This window comes from Papaver somniferum, unplaced genomic scaffold (assembly GCF_003573695.1).
Source record: "Papaver somniferum cultivar HN1 unplaced genomic scaffold, ASM357369v1 unplaced-scaffold_123, whole genome shotgun sequence".
NCBI lineage: Eukaryota > Viridiplantae > Streptophyta > Magnoliopsida > Ranunculales > Papaveraceae > Papaver > Papaver somniferum.
The window spans coordinates 893,244-914,336 of NW_020621381.1; the positions used below are offsets into that span (position 1 = coordinate 893,244).

Genomic DNA, 21,093 nt, shown 5'->3' on the forward strand with positions numbered 1-21,093 from the left:
GAGAAAATTCTCTTTGTTGTTCAGTTTGAAAATCTTCGTTTTTCCTTAATGACAGTTGATCTGTTAACTATCAACAATTATCTTATGTTATATTTCTGAGCAAAGATGTTTTGTCTTTAGAATTTGTTTTTGATGTTATCAAAACATACTTCTAAAAATAGTCTCCATTGGTTCCTTGGTTTTGAACCTGGTTCATAACCACGAACGTACGTGCACCCGACCCTTACCGAACGTAAACGAGTAACCGTAGGGTTTCCCTATGAAAATTTCGTGTAAATATATATCATGGATTCCTTCTTCTGATATATACTCGTTCTGTAACATCAATATTTCTTGTGATATTATGGTGTGCATAATGTATGGATGCAAAAAGGAAGACAAATTTGAAGAGGGGAAAGTTATTGAGTTTCACGAGAACCCTGTTTTCATAACCTTCTAACATGCAGTCGACCATGAAAATGATCTTCCAGTTCAGATGTCATCTCAATTGGTTGGAAATCTTCTTCGAGATTTTGAGGTTGTTCGTGGTCAACTTGAAATTGCAACAAAGAATCTTGAGTTTTTGAAGATTGAACTGAAGAAAGCAACTGATGAACTTGTTTTTGTTCGATCTCTGGTTGTTGGTTATGTCTAAAGTTCTTTTTGGTTTTTATTATGTCTAGGAAACTTCTTATGAGAATTTATTCTTTTGTTTTAAGAAGGATAACTAGGGTTTGGAATAACATATATTGTGGTTACATATTGCTATTGCCAACGATTTTCATTTTGCAATGTTTTTAGATTTATTTATTTAAATTCTAAGTTATTTGGAAGATGATTTTGCAATATTAATTTTTATTGGTTTTATATATTGCAAATAATATTATGGTCTATGATTGTCCCATATATGTTAAAAGTTAAGTTTATTTTGTCATTATGCAGATATTGATGGAAAATAGAATGAACTTTTGAATTATATAAAGATTAAGTCCATGGAATCATGATGCAAATATTGATGAAAAATAGAATGAATCTTTTTGAATATTCTGTATTATTGATCTTTCCCTGATCCACTTCTATGAGAAAGTACTGTATGGCTCTGTAAGTTTTCTTATGTTGAGTATTTCCGATTAAATTAATCATTAAGGTTCCTTTGTGGTTAATTTAATTGAGTTTACTGGATACAAATTCATGTTTCATGTGATTTTTTAATGTCCAAAGAAATGCTTCTTTTCTCGTAAAAGTAAGGTCGCTCTTGTTGTTCTTTCAGGAATGACATTTTATGGGGGAGAGTTCTTAATTGAACTTCCGCTTAATTGCCAAATCTTTGTGAGGAATGAGGGTGTGGAATATTGTAGGAGTTATCTTGTATCTTTATAAACTCCTTGATGAATACACTAAGTTTTGACTATGTGAAATCATCGTTTATATGTTCTCTTTTAGTTGCTTTGAGAATTTCATTATGATCCAGCTATTTTTCGTACCTTTGCCGATTTATATTGCCAAAAAGGGAGAGAGTTATTTTTGTTAGAGCACTACTCGTCCGAACTCGCAAGCGTTGGTATCTCAAGCTGGTTTGTCAAGTTTAGTTGTCAAAACTATAAGTCTTGATTTCTAGTATACTTATAGCTATGTCTCAGATTAGGATAGAATGTATAGTTGAGCTTTAGACTTCACGGCGTTCATCGATAGAAGACGAAGAACTACTAAGGGGAGCTTGTGGAACTTCATCAACAAAAGGTATGTGGAGACTTGAACTCATCTGTCACTCAGAAGTCTATTTTATCTCCTATTAAGACAAAATTCTTATAGCTATATAGACTTTACTTTATACACATTGGATATTTCGAGCAGAGTTTAAATCGCTTACATATTTCTTGAAATATGTGTTGGTAAGCTTTCGCTTTAACCAAGTTCATATTTTATTCTTTATAAAAGTCAAAAGATGATCATGTGAAAATCACCTGGTAACATCTTACATGATTTGTGTGAGACAGTCATTTGATGTAGAACATAATGTTTCGTATTGATCTATTGATAACTTGAAAATCGATTTGAAGCTAATAGTTTGTGTGAGATATCTATTTCCGTCTTCTAAAAATGTTTCAATGATTAAAATATAGTTTAGAACGATTAACAATTGATTGGATATAGTACAATATGCATACTTGTATGTTAACTGTTACAAATTACTCCAAGTCCGAGAACCATAGTATGCATACCCGTATGCATACTGGTTTAACATTTGAAGTACGAGAACTTAGTATGCATACCCATACGCGTATTGGCTTAACAGTTCAGGTCCGGGAATTTAGTATCCGCACCCGTTTTCATACTAATTCAACTGAGTTCAGTCGTGAACGAAAGTAGGCATACCCGTTCACATACTGGCGGACAGACCAAGTCCGGAACTCTAAGTATGCGTACCCGTTTGCATACTTGAGTGGGTTAAGTTCTAAAATAGGTTTTTTCATGAACAAATACATTTATATAATAAGGAATGCAATATTTTTCAAACCGTGGCTATAATGTTCATGAATTGATTCGAGTGAATCAAAATTGATTTTGCTTCAATTATGTCTTGTATACTTCTATGAGAATATAAACAATTGAACAACTCTATAACTAGTTTCATTTGAGTCATTTGAACTAGTTGTGATAAAGATGAACAAGGTTGATATGAAAGTGTTCATATGGATAACTTCGGTTAACTATTGTTGAGCCAACCCTGTGTACACATTTAGGTACAGTTTCCCATATCTAAATGAAGGAACATTTCATTTGTCTATAACAAGCTAAGTTCAATCTAGCAGTTGAAAGATATTATCTTGACTCTAATAAGGTTTTCATCCAACGGTGAATATTGATTTTTTTTTACCAAAGTAGCATTGATTGCAAACCCTGATTTGAAGACTATATAAGGGAGAACTCTAGCAGCTGGGAAACCTAATCCCCACACCTCTTGTGTGATACTAGTTGCGACTAGAGTCGATTCTCCTTTAACCTAGGTTTTTCCTAAAACCATTATAGGTTAACAACTTAAAGACTTCATTGGGATTCTGAAGCCAGACTCAACTATTTTCTCTTTAGTTCTGATCTTACTTTGTTCTATCGTATTGAGTACTATCTTTTCAAAGATTTGCTCGATATTTAATCTCCGATAGTAGGATAAAAATTAGTCACAAACATCTTCGTCTCATCGTTTATTGATAAGATTTTTAATGGTTGTTGTAGTAATAAAGATTCGAACTCTAAGACTTGTGAAGATTAAATTTAAAGGTTTAAGGAAAATAATAAATAAAAGATAGAGTTACTGGGTCTAGGACTCCACCGAATTCATATCATAAGGTTAAGTTATTTATTCTTCAGCAATTATAGCTCAATAAATAAAGGCATGGACTCTTATTTTTGCCAAGGTAGATTCTCAAAATATTAGTTATAAATCGTAAGCATGGGATATCAAACATCTAAGCAAGCATGACCCATCAAATGAAATGATAACTAATTAATTCAAATCATAATTCTATTTTAGTTAGTGCAAAAATCAAATAGAAAAATAAAATAAATTTACCCATGTATGAAATTCAGATTCCTCCGTCGACCCAGTGTAGGGGTCTAGCTCATCATGTTGTAGACACTCTTAAAAGATTATTTTATTGCTCGAAAAGTGTTTACAATGGTGAAAATGAAGAAAAATTAAACGCAACTATTTTGCTCTTCCAAAACTCCCCTCTTTCCGGATGCCTGTTTGGTCCTATTAGCACCCTATTTATACACAACAACCCATTACTCAAACATCTTTTCAAAATATTCTTCCATAACTCCACCGGATCTTCTCTTTAATGAAAGATATCTCAGGAATAATTTCTTTCTCCATTTATCACACATCTTCCTCTATTTGCTAGAATAAAATCCTGGGGATATTATCTTTTTTTTTTATTTATAAATAAAACCACAGATTTTCTTTCTCCTTTTCAATAAAAACAAACTCATCAATATATTATCTCTTTTAACTTCAAGATATGAAAACTTCCTGTATAATAGGCAAGAAGATATCTTTTCCTTAATCTTTGAGATCTCCCATAAATTATGTGAATCTGTTTCAAATGAAGAAGAAGAGGGTGCCTCTATCCATTTGTTGGGTGCCCGTATCTGAAATGATGGGTGCCTTTATCAGTTCCTCTGGTTGCCTTTAACACTTTTTCGAGCTATTTTTCCAAAAGAGCTTATTTCCTTGAAAAGACTTAAAATAAGTTCATTAGTGATTAAATTAGTCATAGCGAATGTAGTTATGGGTGAAAATCCGTCACACTTGCGTGCTCATCAAATTCCCCCACACTTACATTTTGCTAGTCCTCGAGCAAAATAGAAAATTGACCCACTACACAGCTGGTCATATAATAAGATACAGAGAAAGAGACCCGATACATAGCTGGTCATATATATATATTTTTATTTTTTATATATTTTTTTAGACCCGCTATACAAATGGTCATATAATGCAAGAAAAAAGAAAAGACCCGCTACACAGCTGGTCATAACCCTAACAATCAAATTATTATTATTTTTTTAGACCCGCTACACAGCTGGTCATAACATGCAAGAAAAAGGAACAGACTCGCTACGCAGCTGGTCATGATTTGCAAGGAATTTCCTGGAAAAAAGTAAAAAAGTTAACCTTTCCCCCGCACTTAAACATTACATTGTCCTCAATGTAGTTGAGTCATCCAACGCAAATATTAAGATGGGAAATGTAAAAAGTAAACCAAAATAAAAATAAAATAAAATAAATATACCTACTGGAATGTACAGAAATGGATCCCCAAAAATTAACAGCCTGAAAATTTGGGGATCAACCCAAAATAGAGTACTTACAAACGATAGCTTCACAATTATGCTATGAAAAATGGTGACATTGAAACTGTCTGAAGAGGATTACCCCCAAACCTAGTTTTTACTTCACATGGAAGTGAGTATAGAACAAAATATGGGGATACTATTGGGACTGGGGAAATATCAATTGGTTCATGCACGGTATCAGGAATAGGCAAGCCCTCTGGGTACTTAGATGCAAAGTAATCCAACAAAACTTTATAAGCACGCAATTCTAACCCTAAATGAGGCAACTTTTGGAAGTATAGGGGTCTAGAAACTACCTCTAAGTTGGGTGAATTATCTTGTGGGATGGAGTCATCTATGAAATTAGGCAAATCATCCACACAATCATCCACAGGGTCATCTATATGTTCTGTTTGAAACAGAGAGTCACTACAAGATTCATCCTCATCAGCATATAATCTTTGACATTCAAGAACTCTCAATCTTTGTTCCAAACTAGGCGGTGTGTGTTTGTAATACTTCTCATATATTTTTAAAGGTGATTCTTCACTTACCTCATGTGGAGCAGAAACTCCATACCGTTTACTACACTTATATTCAGCAAGCATCATCTCAGATGAGGTTTCCTGATAATTTGACTTTCGAAGCTTATATTCCGCCAGCGTCATCTTAGGTGACGTCTCCTCAGAAGAAGTCATCATCCTCAAAAAGTACCTGAAAACAAATACAAAAGGAAACGCATAAAAAGGAAAAAAATAATCTAAAATGAAATAAAAATACTTTACAAAATAAATAAAAATAAACCTAAAAATTAATCTAAAAACAAATCTGCGTCGGCGACGCCAAAATTGTAAGGTTTTTTTGATTGTCGTTGTAGTAATAGAATTCGAACTCTAAGACTTGTGAAGATTAAATTTAAAGGTTTAAAGAAAATAATAAATAAAAGAGAGAGTTACTGGGTCTAGGATTCCACCGAATTAATATCATAAGGTTCAGTTATTTATTCTTCAACAATTATAGCTCAATAAATAAAGACACGAACTCTTATTTTTGCCAAGGTAGATTCTCAAAATATTAGTTATAAATCGTAAGCATGGGACATCAAACATCTAAGCAAGCATGACCCATCAAATTAAATGATAACTAATTAATTCAAATCATAATTCTATTTTAGTTAGCGCAAAAGTCAAATAGAAAAATAAAATAAATTTACCCATGTATGAAATTCGGATTCCTCCGTCGACCCAGTGTAGGGGTCTAGCTCATCATGTTGTAGACACTCTTAAAAGATTATTTTATTGCTCGAAAAGTGTTTACAATGGTGAAAATGAAGAAAAATTAAACGCAACTATTTTGCTCTTCCAAAACTCCCCCCTCCCCGGATGTCTGTTTGGTCCTATTAGCACCCTATTTATACACAACAACCCATTACTCAAACATCTTTTCAAAATATTCTTCCATAACTCCACCAAATCTTCTCTTTTAATGAAAGATATCTCAGGAATAATTTCTTTCTCCATTTATCACACATCTTCCTCTATTTGCTAGAATAAAATCCTGGGGATTTTTTTTTTTTTATTTATAAATAAAACCACAGATTTTATTTCTCCTTTTCAATAAAAACAAACTCATCAAAATATTATCTCTTTTAACTTCAAGATGTGAAAACTTCTTGTGTAATAGGCAAGAAGATATCTTTTCCTTAAATCTTTGAGATCTCCCATAAATTATGTGAATCTGTTTCAAATGAAGAAGAAGAGGGTGCCTCTTTCCATTTGTTGGGTGCCCATATCTGAAATGATGGGTGCCTTTATTATTTCCTCTGGTTGCCTTTAACACTTTTTCGAGCTATTTTTCCAAAAGAGCTTATTTCCTTGAAAAGACTTAAAACAAGATTATTAGTGATTAAATTAGTCATAGCGAATGTAGTTATCGGTGAAAATGCGTCACACTTGCGTGCTCATCATTTATGATTCCACGATATCTTGTTTCGCTACCATACAATTAAGATTATTGTGAGGTGATTGGTATTACTAGGTTGTTCTTCGGGAATTTAAGTCAGGTGTATCAATTGGTTCATGTTCACCTTGATTTATCAAAAGAAGGAACAAAAACTCGTAGGTATTTATGTAGGAGACAGAATTATCTATTCAATAGACTTTTCTGTGTCAGACATATATTTTTATCAAGTCTTCGACTTTGATTCGTATCAACTCTTAGTTGTGGGTGAGATCAGCTAAGGAAATCAAGTGCTTAGAGTCATGCTGGGATTTAGAGGCGTAAGGAAGCGACTATACCTTAATCATTATAAGATTGGTTAGGGCTCAACTACATTCTAGTCCTAAGTTAACTTGTAGTAGGCTAGAGTCTGTAGCGGCTCAATACTGTGTGGTGTTCAAATCTGGACTAGGCCCCGGGGTTTTTCTGCTTTTGCAGTTTCTTCGTTAACAAAATTTATGGTGTCTATGTTATTTCTTTGCCGCATTATATTTTTATATAGTTGAAATATCACAGGTTGTGTATAGTTCAATCAATTGGTAAATCCAACCTTTGGTTGTTGATTTAAATTGATTGATGCTTGGATATTGGTCTTTGGTACCATCCAAGTTATTTCTTATATTAATCCGGCTCAGATTTCTATCTGTTCGATTGCAGATTGATTTGAGAAATTGAGATATAACTCTTGGATGTATTTTGCTTGATTGAATCTGACTGTCTAGTTGATTCTCTTGGAAATATATTGGAGTTAGTCCATACATATTGACTAAACGAAATATTGGTTGTGGTTGTTAAACCCCCACTTTTTCAATTGGTATCATAGCAGGAAAACATGTTTAAGACCTCATAAGTCTGTGTTTGTAGCAATCTGATTTACGCTATCTCTATAAATGTACCACCAGTCTTCGATGGCTCGAACTACTTATGGTGAAAAATTGCTATACGTGCCTTTCTTCAAGCGCGTGATTTTCAATCATGGGTTCGTGTAGTTAATGGTTATGATCCTCCGGTTGTTATAGAAGGCGATGTAATTGTTCCAAAGGATATTAGTACATATGATCCTGCTGAGATTTTCGATGCAAAACAAAATTTCGACGGATTAAATGCTATCATACGTGCCATTAACCTAGATATTTAGTACCATGTGACTACGTTCACTAAGTCTAAAGAAGCATGGGATACTTAGAAACTGTATTCGAAGAAAATTCATCTGAGAAAGAAGCTAGGCTTCAAAACCTAAATTTTGATTGGGAAAACCTTCGTATGGATGATGAAGATTCATTTGATGAGTTTAATCACAAAGTGTCTGAAATTGTTAATGCATATTTTGCATTGGGTAAGACTATTCCTGAAAAGGACATTGTGATGAAAATTCTCAGATCGTTGCCAGCCAAATACGATTCTAAGAAACATGCCATCGTTGAAGGAAATAACCTTAATACTTTATATAGGAATACTCTTTTTGAGAAGTTAAAGATCTTTGATCATGAGTGTACATCCAAATATGGGAAGGATATTGCTTTCAAAGCACAAAAGAATACTAAATTGCTTGACAAAAGTAAAAGTGTTGGCAACTCTGTTGTTGATCCTACTGAGACTAATACATCAGATGAAGATCTTGACAACTCAGTTTCACTGATCACAAGACAATTTAGAGATCTTCTTTAAAAGAGAAGTAAACGGTTCATCAGAGATAAACCGAGGTCATCAATCAAACCTCATGATCGTGCTCCTCCTAAATACAGGGACACCGTCGATACTGATGATGAGGATGTGCCACAATGCTTCAAATGTAAAAGTTTTGGTCATTTTGCTAATGAGTATCCAAATCATAGAAAATACATTGGGAAACAAGGTCATGCTGCAACTCTTAATGAGATGTCTGATCACTATGATTCAGATGAAGATGAAAAGTCAAGTGTTGTACTCCTTGGTGAAAATATTGACTTTGATAATTGTAGCAATACGTACATCAATCTTGATATTCTTCCTGGAGAAACTTCAACAATCACTATGGAGGATAAAATGGATTTTTCCCTGTCTATTGAAATTCTATTTCACATGTTTCAGGTACCTCATTTTGTTTAGCAGCATGCTCAGCTATGGTGTCTGAACCGTCCTCCGCATTGACATGTTCGTTTTATACTTTTACGGGTCATAAACTCTCTAAGTGTTACAAGTACAAACATAAAATAAGATATGTCAATAAACTTCAGCGGAGAGCAAATCGATTAGCAAACAAGCTCAAATTTGTTCATAAGTCTAATTCACCTAAGGTGTGTAAAAAACTCAATTCCTCTCGGAAAAGGCTAATTTCTAAAGAATTAGTTAGACCTCTCCGGAAAAGAACAATGTATAAACATTCTGTGAAAAAAGGGTATTAAGGATTCCGTACAAGAAGTGTATGGTGGACATATTATTGTTCACCCCAACACAACTTAATTGTGTTGAAAGTGCATCTTGTCTCATGTGCCTGACTTCAAAGAGACAAGAGTTTGCGCAGTTCATGCATTAGGATTCTTTTTGGTTGCTGTTTTTATGGAATTCTGTTGATATTTTCATATCATAAACTGGAATTGAAAGGAATTCCTTTTTTCATTAAAAAAGGGTCAAAATCGACAATTCTACCTTTTTTAGGGTTATGAATTGGTCGTACGTGAATCCTACTCTGTATATAGGTTATGTAACCCAACATTCCTTTTTCATTCCCTGAAAAACTCTTTTTATCACAAGATTGCTTGTTGAGCTTTATTTGTGTATTTCTTTCATAATTCCATACTTGTATGGAGACTCCAAGCATTATGTCTTCTGATCGAAAAGATGTTAATTTGATTGTTAAGCCATCAATCATGAAGGAAAAATATAAGTCTCATTCATCTATAACTTTGAAGAGAAAAAGGAAGAATATGAAGATACCAAGGACTATCCCCTCCAATCTTCAGAAGTTTTCTGGTGTTCTTGAAGAGTTGAAGGAAACAAGGAAGGAGATTCAACAAATAAAGACTATTGTTTTTGACTACTTATCATGGACCTTATGTTCCAATGGTTGTTGACGACAAGGAGTTCGGGGACGATAAAGAATTTTTCAGAGGTCCTAATGTCTAGGAAACTTCTTATAAGAATTTATTCTTGTGTTTTTAAGAAGGATAACTAGGGTTTATAATAGCTTATTATTGCCAACGATTTTCATCTTGCAATGTTTTTAGATTTATTTATTTAAATTCTAAAGCTTATTTGGAAGATGATTTTGCAGTATTAATCTTTATTGGTTTTATATATTGCAAATTATGTTACGGGATATGTGTGTTTGCGTCTGTGAACTATGATTGTCCCATATATATATCAAAAGTTTAGTCTATTGTGTCATTATGCAAATAGTGATGGAAAAAAATAGAATGAACTTTTGAATTGCAAATATTAAGTATATGGTATCATTATGCAAATACAGATGAATAATAGAATGAATCTTTGAATATTCCGCAGTATTGATCTTTCCCTGATCCACTTCTATGTGAAAGTATTGTATGGCTCCGTAAGTTCTCTTATGTTAAGCATTTCCGATTAAATTGATCATGAGTTTTCTTGATACAAATTCATGTTTCATGTGATTTGTTAATGTCCAAATAAATCCTTCTTTTCTTGTAAAAGTAAGGCCGCTCTTGTTGTTCTTTCAGGAACGACATTTTATGGGGGAGTTCTTAATTGAACTTGTGCTTAATTGCTAAATCTTTGTGGGTAGTGCGGCTGTGGAATATTGTACGAGTTTTCTTGTATCTTTATAAACTCCTTGATGAATACACTAAGTTTCGACTATGTGAAATCATCGAAACAAATTTGATATGTTCTCTTTTTAGTCATGAAGTATCTCTATGAGAATTTCATTATGATCCCACTAATTTTCGTACCTTCGCCAATTTATATTGACAAAAGGGGGAGAATTATTGTGTAGCTCACACTACAAATACATATGGTTTACGTATCATTATGCAAGGGGGAGAGGTTTTCATTGTGAGATGAAGTATTGACTAAGGGGAAGTGATACATATCACTGTAGTATTATTGTCAAAGTTGTGATACATATCATCGTAGTACCTTTGCCAATTTATATTGAAAAAAAGGGGAGAATTATTGTATAGTTAACACTACAAATACATATGGTTTACAGATCATTATATAAGAGGGAGTGGTTTTCATTGTGAGATGAAGTATTGACTAAGGGGGAGTGATACATATCACCGTAGTATTATTGTCAAAGTTGTGATACAATTGAACTTTGATGCTGTGTAATAATACTATGACACTGTATAATAATAATTGAGAACAATGGTTTTCTTATTGTTATGGCTACGGTTCATCAACAACTATGATGCTGAGTTGAACACGTTCAGAATCACTGGAGTACTTGGAAGTGACGAAGATTTCGAGTAATGTTGAAGAACCAAGGAAATCAAGCATTTGAATGAGAAGATACAAAGTTTATTTATTTTTTAATCCATATGTATTGATAGTTTTGTCACTAAAATTGACAACGGGGGAGATTGTTAGAGCACTGCTCGGTCGAACTCGCAAGCGTTGCTATCTCAAGCTTGTTTGTCAAGTTTAGTTGTCAAAACTATAAGTCTTGATTTCTAGTCTACTTATAGCTATGTCTCGGATTAGGATATAACGTGTAGTTGAGCTTTAGACTTCACGACGTTCATCGATTGAAGACGAAGAACTAGCGTGGGGATCTTGTGGAACTTCATCAACAAAAGGTATGTGGAGACTTGAACTCATCTATCACTCAAAAGTGTAGTTCTATTCTATCTCCTATTGATACAAAAGTCGTATAGCTATATAAACTTTACTTTATACACATTTGATATTTCGAGCTGAGTTTAAGTCACTTACATATTTCTCGAAATATGTGTTGGTAAGCTTTCGCTTTAACCAAGTTCCTCTTTTATTCTTGACGAAAGTCAAAAGATGATCATGTTAAAATCGCCTGGTCACATCTTACATGATTTGTATGAGACAGTCATTTGATGTAGACTCGTAATGTTTCGTATTGATCTATTGATCACTTGAAAATTGCTTTGAAGCTAATAGTTTGTGTGAGACAGCTGTTCTTGTCTTCTAAGAAATTTTCAATGATTAAAATGGACTTTAGAACGATTAACCATTGATTGGATATAGCACAATATGCACACTTGTATGCTAAATGTTGCAAATTACTCCTAGTCCGGGAACCATAGTATGCATACCCGTATGCTTACTGGTTTAACAGTTGAAGTCCGAGAACTTAGTATGCATACCCGTATGTGTACTGGCTTAACAGTTCAGGTCCGGGAATTTAGTATGCGTACCCGTTTGCATACTTGAGTGGATTAAGTTCTAAAATAGGTTTATTCATGGACAAATACATTTATATAATAAGGAATGCGATCTTTTGCAAACCGTGGCTATAATGTTCATGAATTGATTCGAGTGAATCAAAATCGATTTTGCTTCAATTGTGTCTTGTATACTTCTATGAGAATATAAACAATTTAACAACTCTATGACTAGTTTAATTTGAGTCATTTGAACTAGTTGTGATAAAGATGAACAAGGTTGATATGAAAGTGTTCATACGGCTAACTTTGGTAAACTATTATTGAGCCAACTATGTGTACATGTTTAGGTACGGTTAACCATATCTAAATGAAGGCATATTTCATTTGTGTATAACAAGATGTAGTTACCTAAAATATGAGAGAGGTTAGAAGTGGGATTCTAGGGTTTCTGAAAGTGAGTTACGGGAGGTTGAGCACGAACAGTCTTCGCCTAAACTATGCACAGTGGCCGTTCAAAGGATGCTTCAGTCACAGGGAAGAGATTTAGGGATGGTCTTATGGAGGGAAGCAGATGAAGAGAGATATTAGAGAATTCTAGGGTTTGAATAAGAATTTCTCTGAGAGGTTATGAGAAAGATCATCGTAGCTTGGAAAAGTAGAGGACCTATTTATAGCTGAATTCTCTAATCTCATGTCGGTGAAGATAAGGATTGCTTTCTGTTTCGTGCGGAACAATTCTCCCGTCTCTTCAAGAATAGATAGAGATAAACTGGGTTGATTTTATCTCATTATTCCACCGCCTTTACTCTCTTCTGCTGTGAGAAATAAGCCGGGTATTTCTTACACGTGCCGTAGACCGCCAGACCAAAACCCTAATTATTATCCCCCCATTTGTATGAAGCTGAGTCAGCCTTCGTGATGACGTATTGAGAGAGAGAGAAATATTCTCTTTAGCCGAGTTGGCCGAGATAGAGAGATATTATCCGATTTGTAAGAATGACTAGGATGATTCACGTGAAAAGGTAGGAGATGCCTCGGAATTCGTGTGGAAAGGATACTTTATTCCTACGTGAGGCTCGTGCCTACCATGGGGAATATTTATCCTTATTGGAGAATTTCCAAGAGATTTGAATCTCTCAGAGATTTTGTAGAGGGACTTGAATCTCTCAGAGAATTTGCTGAGAGATATGAATCTCTCCGAGATTTTACAGAGAGATTTGAATCTCTCCGAGATTTCGCAGAGAGATTTGAATCTCTCCGACATTTTGCAGAGAGATTTGGATCTCTCAGAGATTTTGCAGAGAGATTTGAATATCTCCGAGATTTTACAGACGGATCAAAATCTCTACGAAGATTTTCTTAACGGATCAGAATCTCTCTGTGGTCAGCCGGGACTCGTCTTGGAGAGAGAGAGAGAAAGGCTTTGTACTCTCGATTAATGCCTCTGCGAGACTTTGGCTCACTTGTCTTTGACCAACATATCTTGCAGAGATGTGCTAGTATTCAACTGTATGTCCATATGATGAGCCAACAAGACCAGTGTATCTCGAAAGGATGTTGTAGGAGTCTTTCGAAAGGGCCCAGAGGTAGAATAACCAGCGTATCTCGCGGGGATGTCCTATGAGTTATTCGGAAACCTCAGTAAGTTGAGCCAGAGCCTAGAGCAGACATGACCAGTGTATCTCGCGATGATGTACTAGGAATTAGTCCTTGATACCAAATAGGGTGATTCGTGCTTACAGGAGATATGTACATCTCCGATTTGGTTCATAAGTCCGTCGGGGACGTATTTACGCATCTACAGAGCCTACATGACCAACATCATCTCGTCGAGGATGTATACTAGGAATCATGGCATCACAATCAGATCCGTCTCGCGAAGAAATACTGGAATTGTGGTTTTTCTGGTTCATAAGTCTACTGGGGACGTTTTACGCTCTACAGAACCTACGTGACCAACATTATCTCGTCGAGGATGTGCGGTAGGAATCACGGCAACACGACCAGCAGTGTCTCGCGGGACGTATATTAGAAATAGTGGCTAAGGATTCCTTGAGGTCCAAGGGCTTAATATCTCCCGTGAGAGTTGAATTTTGTCTATAGTGTTGAAATGACACTTTTGCCCCTTATCCAAATTTCACCATCTACATTAAGTCCCCTACTCAGAGTAGAACCTTGATTGTTTTATGATGAGTACATAGATGGTAACAAATCATTTGTACACAATTACAATTCGTTCATCCTTTTAGACTTGCAGAATCTCTGAATTAATGTTTAGCCTTCTATTGTTATGACTCTGATCTTGGAATCGATTCTGGACGTTGGAATTTCCTGGGACCTTGTGTGGGACGTTAATGACATGATAATGAAGTCTTGATAATACAAAATTTCCGTCGAATGGAATTTGTTAATTAGGGTTTACTTGGCCAAAACCCTAATTTTCTTTCTTTGTGCATCCTTGAGCTTATGAGTTTGTATAGGCGAGTATGTGGGGAAGAGAAAATTTTTGAACGGTTTCCTGGATGGTCTTGATGTTGGTGAGGGGCCGTGAGAAAAGATATGCATTTACTTTTGAAGTGACGGAGTCCCTATCCCATGTAAATTCTGCTGGTATCATACCTAAACCCTAATTTCTCTTTTGTTCGCATCTGACTCTTTCAGACACTCTGGAGAGGCTTGACGAGGCTTGGAAGCTGTGCATATATATTTTGGGTCGGCACCTTGTGTGATGAGAGCTTGTTTAATTCCTTGTGCCAATCAGACTCCTCTTTATTAGAGAAAGTACATACCTTTGAAACTAAGGGTATTTTCATCAAAAACCATGATGAGCTTGATTTTTCTTTGGCATGAGAGAAAGATGTAGCCTCCATAGGCATAGTCACGTCTTGAAAGAGGTATTGGCGCGTCTTTGGTCCTGGTTTTGGAAATCATGAATCTGAACTCCCTGTTTTGAGCCAGATTCCCTTTATTTTCTCTGGAATTCTGCCTTTCTGGATTCCGTTTCAATCCTGTTCTTCTTCTAACATTTAGAGACCTCAATATTCACGTGTATTAGGACTTTGGAAAGAGTAGATGAGAGCTTGGTTGATCTCTGGATATATTAAGGCTTTCTTCTTTGAAAATACTCAAAATTGTAATATAAGGGTATTTTGGTCAAAATCCTTTACGAGCTTGTTTTTTTGAAGAGTAATGAGCTAAAAGGGATTGACAGAGGCTTAGAGAACCGTACAAGAGAATGGGAGAGACTCGGTCCCTTCTCTTTTAGAATAAATCCCTTTTTTTACCAAATTCTTGAAATTAGGGTTATTTTCGTTAAAACCCTAATTCTCTTCGACTTTGATCCCTCTCAAAAAATTCCAAGAGAATAAATCACGTCCCACTGTCCTAGGAGAGCATCCTCACACATGGAAAGGGCTTTTCCATCGTTTGGAGGAATTTTTAGAAGAAAGAAAAACCCTCAGTTTTCTTATTTGATCCAAATTCCTCTAATTTCCTCTTTTAACTCCAAATCTTTTTCCTTTTGCTTCAAGGCTTCCCTTTTGAAGTCAAATTGAAAAGAGAAGTATTTTGTACGTGTTATAGGTTTAGAAACCGTTCATGTATGTTCCACGAATTTTATTCACAGTAGAATTCCTTGTTTAAGTTGAATTCCTTTGCCGTCTCTTAAAACTTCTTTTCTTGCTTGGATTGAACTCTAGTTGGACGCATTGGAGGCTGAGGTAACTTGAAAACCATATGTATGGGTCTGGTTCCATGATTGGCTAAGAACTTGATCACTTCTATTAGCCAAATACCCTTTTCTTCAAAATAGCTAAAATATCGAACTAGGGGCACTTCTGTGTTTACTTCTGCTTTTTTTTTCTTGATTCTGCGTTCAAGGACGTGGAGAAACTTCGGAATGGATTTTGATTTACTTGGGTAAGGATAGAAACAAGTAGAACACACTCTGGACTCCTTTTGGAAGTTGGTTTGCTTGTTCAAGTGAGATTCATCCTTTTATTTGAAGTAGGATTTATATTGCACTCTAAAGGAAATTCGCGTGCTAACTTTTAATGCTTTGTGTACTTGAATTGAGTTCTTAATAATGGCGTGTTGAGTGATAGCATCTTTCTTTTGCATATATGGTAACATTTTTCTTCTTTCAAAACGATACTAATCTTCAAACTGATGACATAGAAGTTAACAGAAGTACTTATCATCTTGAGTTTGCTGATGTAGATACCCATCCTTCGTTCTCCATAGAGTCATCTTCGGTAAGTTTTTATATTTGTCCCTCTTTGATCATATATTCATATTCCTTCGACTATTGAATGAATGAAATTAGTCATTTTTTCAAGGATTCACTTTGTTTAGGTGTTCATCAAAAAAAAACTTCAGATTTGAGACACTTAAGGAGAGTAGTTGTAAACTCTTCATACGGACTCTGATTTGAGTCCTCGGCCCCATATTTGAAAGAAAAGATAATATGCTTTCTAATGAAAAAATAATGACTTGATTCCGAGTTCGTTTGTCCAATCAAATACATGTATACTTTTGATTTCAAAAATCCCATATAAAATTTCAAGAGTTTTTCAGATTGCACTTCCTTCGGTGTTGGGACCACATCTCCTAGATCGTTTGTCGGTTTGAAGCGCCCTTTTGGTACGTTGTTGGGAAGAAATATAGGAACACATCTGCTTCAGAAAGCACCTCGAAATTCCTTATGAATTGTCATCAGTTTCAAGTCTTCGCACTGCAATGTTCATCAATCTGAATTACCAAAGGAATCCTTGTTTTAGTTGGATTCTTAAAACGTTCTCTTGCTTCAGGCACAACCCCTTGGAGTATTATGACTTCACTATCCTTTACTTATCTTGGTTTAGGTCGTGAATTTTGTATTCTTAGGCCAAAGACACGTCCGTGGTACTGATTATTCGTTTTTACTCTTTGGTTTTCAGAAAACGTATTTTGCTTGATCCCTTGTTAAAGTGAGGACCCAAACAAATCCAAGAGTATCTCATGAGATGTGAGATGGATTTCTTGATAAGTACATGACTCTAGGCATGATGGTATGCTTGAAGGGACTAGGATAATAAAAGGCTTGAAGGGATTGTAAGAGGACAAGTTTTTAGGAGGAAAGACCGGTCCTCATGTAAATCAAACCCTAGTCCTGTGTTGTTGCTCCCTTGATTTTAACTTATGTAATTTGAAATTTGTAGCCTTATCTGATCTTCTCTTTGTTTGTAGAGTACTCTTCATGGTGATAACGAGTTAGATCTTGGTAGAATGCGGATGAGGCGGGCTTCAACAATTTCAAAGGGATTTCAGGAAGAGTTTCAGGTGCAGATACAACTGACCGGCATGAGAGTAATTTCATAGAACCCATGTCTTGACTTCGGATGAGACACTTACTGATGGATTATATCACAAGAATGATAACTCCGGACGGTATTCATTTTAACGATTTTCTAAACCTGGGAAACTTGGTGACAACCCGTGAGAATCTTTGGGCTCAATTCTGTCAGGATCCGCCGGGGTGAGTTGAGTTCAGGTCCTCGTATTTTAGAGAGTTTCTTAATCTTGAATGAAGCATGGTAAATGAAGAGCTGGAGCATTCTAAGAAGGTGGCTCGATATGCAGAGGCCAAAGTGAAGCAGCAAAACATGAAGAAAGAGATTTTCTCTAGGGGGCTCTGTCGGAAGATTTCTCCAGGGTTGATATTTTCTCTCTCTGAACCTTTTCCATATGCATCTGGTAAAGGAATAGGACCCTCATGAGTTCTAACTTGATGCAAATCCTAGATTTCTCCGTAGGGTATGCGAGTAGGTGAAAACCCTAAGTTAAATTCGTAATAGAAGTTCCTTCCTTCCGCGATCCTGACTCCAGAGGCTGTAAAAACTTCGTCTGACATCCGATTTCAGTGGTTGACCCCAACTATCGAATAGAAAATACCCAACCTTCATCTATTAGAGAAAAATTAGGATTTCGAGCTTGTTTTTCCGGTGATATGTCCATATGAAGTTGAACTTGGAGTCCGGATCTATTTAGCAACAATTCCTTCAAGTGTTTTGATGATATCTCTTGGATCGTGTATTGAAACATCATGCCCTTTTAACACATGGTAGGAGAGATATGGACGGATACTTTTATCAATGACGCGTTGTCAAATTATAAACCCATTTGTCTTAGTTCGTCGAGTCATGTGACTAACGTATGAGTCGCGTCTGAGTAGAGTGGAGACTATAGACTCCTACTCAAACCGATTGTGAACCCTAGTTTGCTCCTGCGTGCATTTATTATTGAGGGATAACTTGAATGGTTCTTATACTGGATATAGTTCCGGTGCACGCGTATATGATATGTGTCTAAAACACCTTGATATTTATCTATTGTTTATTCTTTCTTTTCTAAGTTTTCTTGTAAATTATGTATCTTATGGTTTCTTTTAAGTGTTCAGGTACTTTGGAGTCATTTGGAACAAAAGAAGAAGAAACTGGGAAAAAGTGTCATTTCAAGTGCAACTGCTGATTCCTAATCAAGATGTTCTGACAGACTACGTGTTTCATATATAACTTATGCATTTATACCTCGAGGATAATTACTGACTACACTGACATTGGTCCGCCAACTGGAGGTATGAAGAAGATTTGGAACAAGAATATGCCAAGGGATTATGGTTAAAAAATAATCTCTAAAGAGTCCCTACAGCCAAACTGCGCAAGCAACCAGAAAGCGTCTACTTCAACAAAAAATAGATAATTATGAAAGATTCGTGATCAAAACTAATCGTCAGATTCATCGGAATCATCAGATCTTTCAGAGTCATCATCATCGTCTTTCTCGGAATCCTCTTCTTCGTCGGAATCATTATCGGGTCCATTGACGAAGTCTGGGAGAATATTAGGATCGCTTGAGTCCCAGTCATCTTCTTCTTTACGCTCAGCTGCAAGGTCATCTTCGACTTGTTTCATAATCTCTCTGATCTCTCTGGTATGCCGGTCTGGATTCATCTTGCGATCCCTTGGAACCCACACGGGTTCATCTTCTGAAGCATCAGATTCAGAAGGTACACCATCAGCTTGAGATCGAAGCTTCTCCTCAGTCGCTAGCACTGTGCGCCGGGTTTGGTCCTTTCTACGCTGACGATCATCTATTCTATCATCCTCAGATTTTCTCTTCATAATCTCATCATAAGTAACTCTCTGGTCATTGAGGGGTGTGCTAGGCTTCGCTCTCTTAGCATGGTTCATCTTAGCTCGTGATTTGGCTACAAAAGATTGGGAATCTTCATCAGAAGAGTTGGAGGAGTAATAATAATCATAATCACTGCTGCTGGAAGTCACCATTTTCTGGAACCAGAAGCACGGAATTACAAATATGCTGATATTAGCGTCTGCAAAAATGGTAATTCTAAAACTCTTATCTATTTACGTTCCAAGAACTTAGTGATAGCAATGTAAAACTCCACAAACTTGCTTAATCTTTCAAGCCTGCAACATAAGCAAGAAACTTATCATTCAAGAGTCAACACTGACTTTTCACGAAACTATGAACAATTCACATAAACTCTTCATGTGAACATCTCATGATTTTATACCACAAAACACTCATCATAAAATCATGAAAAACAATTTTTTATCTCTAACAATTACTTCAAATTTACTATTTGATTTTATTTTATCAAAACAATAAAACTCGCGTGCGCAAAAAAAAACGATACGTGGGTTAATTTTTTGCTCAATCGAGCGTTCATCTATGAAACGAGGGTCTTTTCTATTTTTACAGGGATCCACATGTTTCAAATAAAATTTTGAAATTTCATAAACAAATTTTTATCATGAACTACAGGTCTTTTCAAAATTTCCTTTAACCCTAAGGATCATTATTTATTACTTTTACTACGAACAATCCTACGTTCCTAAAACAATTTGCAAAGTTCATGCTTTGAAAATAAACTTGGGTTTTCATGAAACCTAATAAATCAACACTTTTATACTGCAACTAGACCATGTCTATGCAAAATTTTATGTATCTCTTTCGTATTAGGGATTTTTGCTCGTTTCCTAAACTAACGAAAAAACGGGTATACATACGTTTTCTAAAAACAAATTCTTCATAAATCCTACGCATGCTACTATGGGATTTTTTGTTTTTGAATAACTCATGAATCACAAAACTTACAGTAAAAAAAAATAATCGGACTTACATGTCACCGGCCGGAACTTGGCCGGACATTGGTCGGCGACGGAGGTAAAGCTCCGGCATTTTTTTTCCTCCTCCCTGCTGCACGCGTGAAGGTGATGGAGTGATGAAGGTGCTCAGTCGGTCAACAAAAAGAAATTTAGGGCTTCACCCCTTTTATATTATTTTTATTTCCAAAACCTAAAACACTTGGGTTTCCTCTTTTGGGTTTGCGCCCACAAACGCTAAACTGACCAAATCAGCAACACCTCATCTCGTCGCGCTCACAAAATAACGCTCTATCACGCCATTAGAGTCCTCACCAAAATATTTGCCCGTACATGACACCACTACGATAATTCGAGGACTCTGAACAAACCTTTGTAGACTGGGTTGAACCACTGATCTCATCGACTGAAAATCACCATTTAATGCATTATTGCGGAACATGACGTTTCCCCACTAAGCACGGGACTTAATGTTGATGGTGGATTTTCAGCAAAGGGTAAAACTGTAAAATCATGAGGTATGTTTTTGATACGGCTTTCAGGCATGCAACGATTCATATTTTACGAAGCCTTGATGAATATGTTGTCGAAAAGCCCCACTGGCTGAGCGATTCGACCCCTGGCATTTCATCATGCCCTCTATGCAGATTAACAGTTCCATGACTGCAGGAGAGAGACCCCCTCCATATAGAAGAAGCAGTTTGGGCGGTTCTCCGTAGATTGAGAGCAAGAACGCCTTCAGGACGTCGGTGACACTCAATGTTCCCTGACTATGTGGAGAGACCGTGTATAGA

General features: G+C 35.8%; 1 protein-coding gene across 1 annotated transcript; it reads right to left on the reverse strand.

The window, feature by feature from the left end:
* Positions 1-18,892: 18,892 nt before the first annotated feature.
* On the reverse strand, positions 18,893-19,456 carry LOC113331003 (coiled-coil domain-containing protein 1-like). Its single transcript, XM_026577777.1, has one exon. It carries the CDS (start codon positions 19,454-19,456, stop codon positions 18,893-18,895), a length of 564 nt encoding a protein of 187 aa, XP_026433562.1.
* Between the last annotated feature and the right edge of the window lie 1,637 nt (positions 19,457-21,093).